We start from the raw sequence: 9,390 nt of genomic DNA, 5'->3' as shown, positions 1-9,390 counted from the left end.
TATTCCTTCAAACATACCCATTTTTGCTCACCGAGATAACGTTCTCTCCTTCCACACATTCTTCATCGCTCCCAAAACCTTCGCCCCCTCCCCTACCCTGTGGTTCAGTTCCGCTTCCATAGTTCCATTCGTTGCTAAGTCCACTCCCAGATATCTAAAACACTTCACTTCCTCCAATCTTTCTCCATTCAAACTTACATCCCAATTAACTTGACCCTCAACCCTACTGAACCTAATAACCTTGCTCTTATCCACATTTATTCTCAACTTTTACCTTTCACACGCTTCCAAACTCTATCATATGCTTTCTCCAGATCCATAAATGCCACATACAGATCCATCCGTTTTGCTAAGTAATTTTCACGCACATTCCTCAAAGTAAACACTTGATCCACACATCCTGTACCACTTATGAAACTACACTGTTCCTCCCCAGTCTGATGCTCTGTACATGCCTTCACCCTCTCAATCTATTCCCTCTTATACAATTTTCCAGGAATACTCAACAAACTTATGCCACTGTAGTTTTATCCACTTTGTCTTTATACAAAGGCACCATACCCTCATTCCACCAAACCTCTGGCACTTCCCCATGATCCATGTATACAGTGAACATCCTTACCAACTAATCAACAACACAGTCACCCCCTTTCTTAATAAATTCGACTGCAATATCATTCACTCCCGCCGCCTTGCCAGGTTTCATCTCCGGCAAGGCTTTCACCACCTCATCTCCCTTAACCAAACCACTCTCCCTGACTCTCTCACTATACATACAACCCCGACCAAAACACCCTACATTTGCCACTCTATCAAACACCTTGAAGAATCCTTTCAAAATACTTACTCCATCTGTTCTTTACTCCATCACTACCTATTACCACTTTTCGTTTTGCCCCCTTCAACGATGTTTCAATATCTTCTCTTGTCTTTCTCAAATTATTGGCCTCCTTGCAAAATATCCTTTTATTCTCCCTAAAGTTTAATGAGACTCTCTCACCCCAACTCTCTTTTGCCCTCTTTTTTCAACCTCTGCACCCTCTTCTTATCTTTCTGTCTATATTTCTCATACATCTCCAAGTGATTTGCAGTCCTTCCTTGTAAGTACTGTCCAAACGCTTCGCTTTTCTCTTTCACTATCCACTTTACTTCTTCATCCCACCGCTCACTACTCTTTTGAATCTGCCTACCTCCCACCTTTCGTATAACACATGCATCTCTTGCCCATGCCATCATTGCTTCCCTAAATACCTATCATTTCTTACTCACTCCCCTCATTTAATTTGTTATCACCATTTGCCATTCTATACTCAATCTCTCCCTGTATTCCTTCACACAAATCTCCTTTCCAAGCTTACTTAATCTCACCACTCTCTCCTCCTCGACAGTGTCTCCTCTTTTCCAAAACCTCTGTAAATCTTTATTGTCGTCTCCTCAATGTGGTGATCAGACGTCCCACCAGCTGCGCCTCTCCGCACATTTACATCCAAAAGTCTCTCTTTTGCACGCCTATCAATCAGTACGTTATCTGATAAGACATATTTACCATCTCTGCTACTCACGTATGCTTGTGTATATCTTTTTTTAAAGCCAGGCATTCCCAATCACTTGTCTTTTTTCAGTAAACATTTCCACAAGCTGTTGACCATCTCCGTTCATAACAATGAATACCCCATGAGCACCAATTATACCCTCAACTGCCACATAACTTACTCTTTCATTTAAATCACCCATCACTAATACCCGGCCTCGCGCACAGAAACTGCTGACAAACTCACTTAGCTGCTCCCAAAACACTTGCCTCTCATGATCTTTCTTCTCATGGCCATGTGCATAAGTACCAATAGTCATCCATCTCTTGCCATCCACTTTCAGTTTCATTCACATCAATCTTAAATCTTCTTCCTTACACCCTATCACACACTCCCACAACTCCAGTTTCAGTAGTAGTGGTATTCCTTCCTAGGTCTGGTCCTCTCACTCACCCAAGACTTTACTCTCAAGACGTTTCCAGACCATTCTTCCCCTTTACCTTTAAGCTTCTTTTCACTTAAAGCCAGAGCATCTAGGTTTCTTTCCCTAAACATGCTACCTATCTCTCCTCTCTTTTCCTCTTGGTTATATCCAATCACATTCATACACCCTAATCTAAGCCTTCGAGGATGATGAACACTCCTTGCTTGACTTCTTTATCTTTCCTCATTTAGAAATTGAAATACAAGAAGTGTGTGTGTGTGTGTGTGTGTGTGTGTGTGTGTGTGTTTTGTTTATTAGACTGCGTGTGGAGAGTCAACTTCGATAAGGTTATAACATCGTAAGGAATAAAGGGAGTACAGTCTCGTTGTGTCTCAGATTCTACCCTCAGTCATATACATATCTGAAACTACAGTTTCCAGGTATGCAAGAGTGACACTTTCTCGTTTTTGTGCTGAAAGCCACGCATCTTCATAACACCATAAACGCAGATTCATTGTATCTCAGGTCTCGTCATGTCTAGGATGTATCATTCATTGTGACGACACTGAACATTTACTTCTTAACTCTTAACTCTTAACTTCTTAACTCTCCTGCACTCGCTAGACACAAACAAACATACAACACCTTTCTCAACCTGTTGTCCAGCCAGGCGGATGTGGACTGCTTGCTATGCAATCCATAGAATTGGTTTCCTGGGCAAGAAAGTAAGTTCATTACTATTAACGTTCACGTAGTTTTGCATCCTAAGATTTTACTGAAAATAAGTTTGATAAAATTCTTATTTTGATATGTTTAGGCACACAAGTCTATCAAGGACAAAGACGCGAACTAATTTGCAAATGAAGATGATTTTATGGTCAAGATCCAGTGTCTCCATATTATCATCTAAAAAAATTAACTGCTATTGTAAACTGCTAGTCATCATATATTGGCTCAATAGAGATGTGTTATTTTCTCAGCTCTCGAGACAATGGCCCCTTTAACCGGAATACTCTTGGGCCTTGCCCTGGCGGCGGCGGTGGTGGCTGAGGCCGATTATCCGGCGCCATGCTACCCTGAGACCATCTACGTCACAAAGTACCACACTCAGGTCCAGCAGGTTAGTGGTGAGGCAGGCTCAGCAGCTCAGTGCTGAGACAGGTCCAACAGGTCAGTATTAAGGAAGGTCCAGCAGGCTCTTAATGATGCTGGTGCTACCGGTCACAGCTGAAAGAGGTCAGCGCTGAGGCAAATCCAGTATATCAACATATTCCAACAAACCTGAAAAAAAAAAGAAATAATCAGTTCATTCTCTGAAAGATTACCGTGTCATTGCACCTAGTCTCATCATTAATGTCAACCGTGGATCACAGGTACTTTCTCAAGATTTCTCGTTACAGGTCCCTGTGTACAAGACGGTGTACAAGCAGCAGTATATCCCCACCACGTACTACCACACCCAGTACCACACCCAGTACCAGACCGTCTACAAGACCGACTACGTTCCCAAGTATGTCACCGAGACAGTTTACAAGACCCAGGTTCAGTATGTAACCCAGTACAAGACCGTATATCACACCAACTACCATACCCAATATGCCACCAAGATTCAGTACGTCCCAACCTATATCACCAAGACCCAATATCAAACACAGTACAGGACCCAGGTGCAGTACCAGCAGGTGTACAAGACTGTGTACAAGCCACAGTACGTCACCAAGACCCAGATCCAGTACCACACCCAGTACCAGACCCAGGTGGTTCCGGAGTACCACACCGTCACCAAGACACACCACACCTACAAGACTGTCTGCCCCAAGCCTGCCTACGGCTACGGTTACTAAGGATGCGGCCACTCATCAGCTAAGATACCTGGACATTGTCTTGGAGATTACAGTCATGTAGCTCAATTTCAGATTCTTATAGTATATTTTTGTAAAAAGATAATGGACTCTCATCCTCTTTCATGACTTCTCAGCTTATTGTAATGTATTAGTAGCGTCCGGAGTGGACTCTGTGAAATTCATTTGGTGACGAGTTTTCTGTAAAGGAACAGGAATTAATACCACACTGACTTTGCTACCAAGGAGTCCCCTAACCATATTTATTATAATAATATTTAAAGCACTTTTGTCACAATATATATTCCACTACTACTTGAGCTTAGAAAGATTTTTCCTTGATATATCCTCTTGCATAATATGCTATGGACAGTTTGTAATTAAATGTCATATAGATGGTGGATTTTTAATTCACCATAACTGCATATTAGATCCTTTCTGCTACTAACCCACGGAGGAATTCTTTTAAAAATCAGAGTACAAACTTATCAAAAAATAATGAAATAGTATATATATATATATATATATATATATATATATATATATATATACATATATATATATATATATATATATATTTTTTTTTTTTTTTTTTTTTTTTTTTTTTTTTTTTTTAGACTTTGTCGCTGTCTCCCGCGTTTGCGAGGTAGCGCAAGGAAACAGACGAAAGAAATGGCCCAACCCCCCCCCATACACATGTACATACACACGTCCACACACGGAAATATACATACCTACACAGCTTTCCATGGTTTACCCCGGACGCTTCACATGCCTTGATTCAATCCACTGACAGCACGTCAACCCCTGTATACCACATCGCTCCAATTCACTCTATTCCTTGCCCTCCTTTCACCCTCCTGCATGTTCAGGCCCCGATCACACAAAATCCTTTTCACTCCATCTTTCCACCTCCAATTTGGTCTCCCTCTTCTCCTCGTTCCCTCCACTTCCGACACATATATCCTCTTGGTCAATCTTTCCTCACTCATTCTCTCCATGTGCCCAAACCATTTCAAAACACCCTCTTCTGCTCTCTCAACCACGCTCTTTTTATTTCCACACATCTCTCTTACCCTTACGTTACTTACTCGATCAAACCACCTCACACCACACATTGTCCTCAAACATCTCATTTCCAGCACATCCATCCTCCTGCGCACAACTCTATCCATAGCCCACGCCTCGCAACCATACAACATTGTTGGAACTACTATTCCTTCAAACATACCCATTTTTGCTTTCCGGGATAATGTTCTCGACTTCCACACATTTTTCAAGGCTCCCAAAATTTTCGCCCCCTCCCCCACCCTATGATCCACTTCCGCTTCCATGGTTCCATCCGCTGACAGATCCACTCCCAGATATCTAAAACACTTCACTTCCTCCAGTTTTTCACCATTCAAACTCACCTCCCAATTGACTTGACCCTCAACCCTACTGTACCTAATAACCTTGCTCTTATTCACATTTACTCTTAACTTTCTTCTTCCACACACTTTACCAAACTCCGTCACCAGCTTCTGCAGTTTCTCACATGAATCCGCCACCAGCGCTGTATCATCAGCGAACAACAACTGACTCACTTCCCAAGCTCTCTCATCCCCAACAGACTTCATACTTGCCCCTCTTTCCAAGACTCTTGCATTTACCTCCCTAACAACCCCATCCATAAACAAATTAAACAACCATGGAGACATCACACACCCCTGCCGCAAACCTACATTCACTGAGAACCAATCACTTTCCTCTCTTCCTACACGTACACATGCCTTACATCCTCGATAAAAACTTTTCACTGCTTCTAACAACTTGCCTCCCACACCATATATTCTTAATACCTTCCACAGAGCATCTCTATCAACTCTATCATATGCCTTCTCCAGATCCATAAATGCTACATACAAATCCATTTGCTTTTCTAAGTATTTCTCACATACATTCTTCAAAGCAAACACCTGATCCACACATCCTCTACCACTTCTGAAACCACACTGCTCTTCCCCAATCTGATGCTCTGTACATGCCTTCACCCTCTCAATCAATACCCTCCCATATAATTTACCAGGAATACTCAACAAACTTATACCTCTGTAATTTGAGCACTCACTCTTATCCCCTTTGCCTTTGTACAATGGCACTATGCACGCATTCCGCCAATCCTCAGGCACCTCACCATGAGTCATACATACATTAAATAACCTTACCAACCAGTCAACAATACAGTCACCCCCTTTTTTAATAAATTCCACTGCAATACCATCCAAACCTGCTGCCTTGCCGGCTTTCATCTTCCGCAAAGCTTTTACTACCTCTTCTCTGTTTACCAAATCATTTTCCCTAACCCTCTCACTTTGCACACCACCTCGACCCAAACACCCTATATCTGCCACTCTGTCATCAGACACATTCAACAAACCTTCAAAATACTCATTCCATCTCCTTCTCACATCACCACTACTTGTTATCACCTCCCCATTTACGCCCTTCATATATATATATATATATATATATATATATATATATATATATATATATATATATATATATATATATATATATATACCTGCATATGCATACATATATAAAGATATATACATATATGCACATATACATACTCATACTTCCTTGCCTTCATCCATTCCCGGCGCTATTCCGCCCAACAGGAAAAAAGCATCGCTACCCCCTGCTTCAGCGAGGTAGCGCATGGAAAACAGGCAAAAAAGGCCACATTTCTTCATATTCACTCTCTAGCTGTCATGTGTAATGCACCGAAACCACATCTCCCTATCCACATCCAGGCTCCACAGACCTTTCCATGGTTTTCCCCAGACGTTTCACATGTTCCGGTTCAGTCCATTGACAGCACGTCGACCCCGGTATGCCACATCGTTCCAATTCACTCTATTCCTTGCACGCCTCTCACCCTCCTGTATGTTCAGGCCCCGATCGCTAAAAATCTTTTTCACTCCATTCTTCCACCTCTAATTTGGTCTCCCACTTCTCCTTCTTCCCTCCACCTTTGACACATATATCCTGTCAATCTTTCCCACTCATTCTCTCCATATGTCAAAACCATTTCAACACACCTTCTGCTCTCTCAACCACTTACAACCTCTTACTTTTTCATTACTTACAAGAACAAACTACCTCAGACCACTTATTGTCCTCAAACATTTCATTTTCAGCACATCCACCCTCCTCCATACACCCTATCTATAGCCCATGCCTTGCAACCATGTAATATTGTTGGAACTACTATCCCTTCAAACATACCCATTTTTACTCTCTGAGATAACGTTCTCTCCTTCCACACATTCTTCATCGCTTCCCGAACCTTCGCCACCTCCCCCTCCCTAAGACTAACTTCCGCTTCCATGGTCCCGTTCACTTCTAAGTCCACTCCCAGGAATCTGCAACACCTCACTTCCTCCGATTTTTCTCCATTCAAACTTATATCCTACTTAACTTGATTTCCCTCAAACCTACTGAACCTAATAACCTTGTTCTAATTCACATTTATTCTCAACTGTCTCCTTTCAAACGCTTTTCCAAACTCAGTTACCAACTTCTACAGTTTCCCACTCGCATCAGTCACCAGAGCTGTATAATCGGCGAACAACAACTGATTCACTTCGTAGACCCTCTCATCCCCAACCCACTGCATACCTGACCCTCTCTCCAAAAGTCTTGCATTTACCTCCCTAACTACCCCATCCATAAACATATTGAACAACCATGGAGACATCACATACCCCTGCCACAGACCGACCATCACTGGGAACCAATCACTCTCCTCTCTTCCTACTCATACACATGCCTTACACTCATGGTAAGAACTTTTTACTGCTTCTAGCAGCTTACCTCCCACACCATATACTCTTAAGACCTCCCACAAAGCATCTCTATCAACCCTATCATATGCCTTTGTACAATACATGCATTCCGCCAGTCCTCGGGCACTTCACCATGTTCCATACATACACTGAATATCCTTACCAACCAATCAGCAACACAGTCACCCGGAATACCACCCACTTTCGCCGCCTTGCGGACATTTATCAATCCTTCAAAATACGCACTCCATTTCCTGTTCACTCCATCACAACCTGTTATCACTTCCCTTTTTACCCCCTTCACCGATATTCCCATTTCGTCTCTTGTCTTAAGCACATTATTCACCTCTATCCAAAACATCTTTTCATATTCCCTAAAGTTTAATGATACTCTCTTACCCCAACTCTCCTTTGCTCCCTTTTTCAACCCATTCACTTTCTTTCTATCCTCCTTCCTCTCTCTTTTATACATCTCCCAGTCATTTGCAATCCTTATTTGTAAGTACAGGCCAAATGGCTCTTTTCACTTTTACTAGCAACTTTATTTCTATATCCCACTACTCACTACCCTTTCGAATCTGTCCTCCTCCCACCTTTCGCACATCACATTCAACGTTTGCACATGCCATCACTGCTCCTCTAAATACCTCCCATTCACCACCCACTCCCCTGACTTCATTTGCTCTCATTTTTTGGCATTCTACACTCAATCTCTGATAGTATGTATTCACACAAGTGTCCTTTTCAAGCTCAAGTACTCTTGCCAAATTCTTCTCCTCGACACTGTCTCCTCTTTTTCGAAAAATTATATAAATCTTCGCTTTCGCCTCCACAAGACAGCGACAAGACATCCCACCAACTGCCACTTTCAGCACTTTAGATTACATCTAAATGTCTCTTTTTTTCATTCCCATCAGTTGATGCGTATTCTGATAATGTCCGTTTACCGTCTATCCTACTCACATACGTATGCTTGTGTGTATCCTTTTTTTTTTAAGGTGGTATTCCCAACCACCAGTACTTATTCAGCACAAAAGTCCAAAAGTTCTTCACCATTTCCATCCATAACACTAAATTCCCCGTGCACACCAATCTTACACTCAGCTACTACATTACTCACCTCGCGTTTAAATCAATCATCAGTAATACCTGGTCATCTGCACCAAAACTGCTGACGCACTCGATCAACTGCTCCCAAAGGACTTTCCTCTCATAATCTTTTCTCTCATAGCCAGGTGCATAAGCACCATTAATCACCGATCTCTTGTTATCCACATTTAGGTTTACCATGTCAATCTAGAGTTTACGTTCTCACTCTATCACACACTCCAGCAACTCCTTCAAGAGTAGTGCTACTCCTTCCTTAGCTATTGTCCTCTCACCAACCCCTGACTTTACTCCCAAGACATTTCCAATCCCTTTTCCCCTTTATCCTTGAACTTCGTTTCACTCAGATCTAGAACATCCAGGTTTCTTTTCTCAAATATACAACCCATCTCTCCTCTCATCTCATCTTGGTTATATCCACACATGTTCAGAAACCACATTCTGAGCCTTTGAGGAGGATGAGCACTCTCCACATGATTTCTTCTCTTTCTCATTTATAGATTGAGATACAAAAAGGGGAGTGTTTCCAGCCCCACTTTAGTCGCCTTCTACCAGACGTGGGGAACATGCCCCGATCGCTCAAAATCTTTTTCACTACATCCTTCCATCTCCAATTTACTCCCCCGGTTCTCTTTGTCCCCTCCACTTCA

At 42.2% G+C, this 9,390-nt stretch overlaps 1 protein-coding gene across 1 annotated transcript; it reads left to right on the top strand.

The window, feature by feature from the left end:
* The first annotated feature begins 2,934 nt into the window (after nt 1-2,934).
* On the top strand, nt 2,935-4,126 carry LOC139752629 (uncharacterized). Its single transcript, XM_071668383.1, has 2 exons — nt 2,935-3,076; nt 3,357-4,126. Exons 1-2 carry the CDS (start codon nt 2,948-2,950, stop codon nt 3,798-3,800), a joined length of 573 nt encoding a protein of 190 aa, XP_071524484.1. The 5' UTR covers nt 2,935-2,947; the 3' UTR covers nt 3,801-4,126.
* The last annotated feature ends 5,264 nt before the right edge of the window (nt 4,127-9,390 follow it).

Source organism: Panulirus ornatus, chromosome 13 (assembly GCF_036320965.1).
Source record: "Panulirus ornatus isolate Po-2019 chromosome 13, ASM3632096v1, whole genome shotgun sequence".
Classification (NCBI taxonomy): domain Eukaryota; kingdom Metazoa; phylum Arthropoda; class Malacostraca; order Decapoda; family Palinuridae; genus Panulirus; species Panulirus ornatus.
This window is presented reverse-complemented; position numbering and strand designations above follow the sequence as displayed.

What these genes read in the sequence shown, in the direction of transcription:
- LOC139752629 (XM_071668383.1), top strand. Translation starts at nt 2,948, where the DNA reads ATGGCCCCTTTAACCGGAATACTCTTGGGCCTTGCCCTGGCGGCGGCG. An exon ending in ACCACACTCAGGTCCAGCAG is followed by an intron (nt 3,077 to 3,356) that starts GTTAGTGGTGAG and finishes TTCTCGTTACAG; the next exon opens with GTCCCTGTGTACAAGACGGT.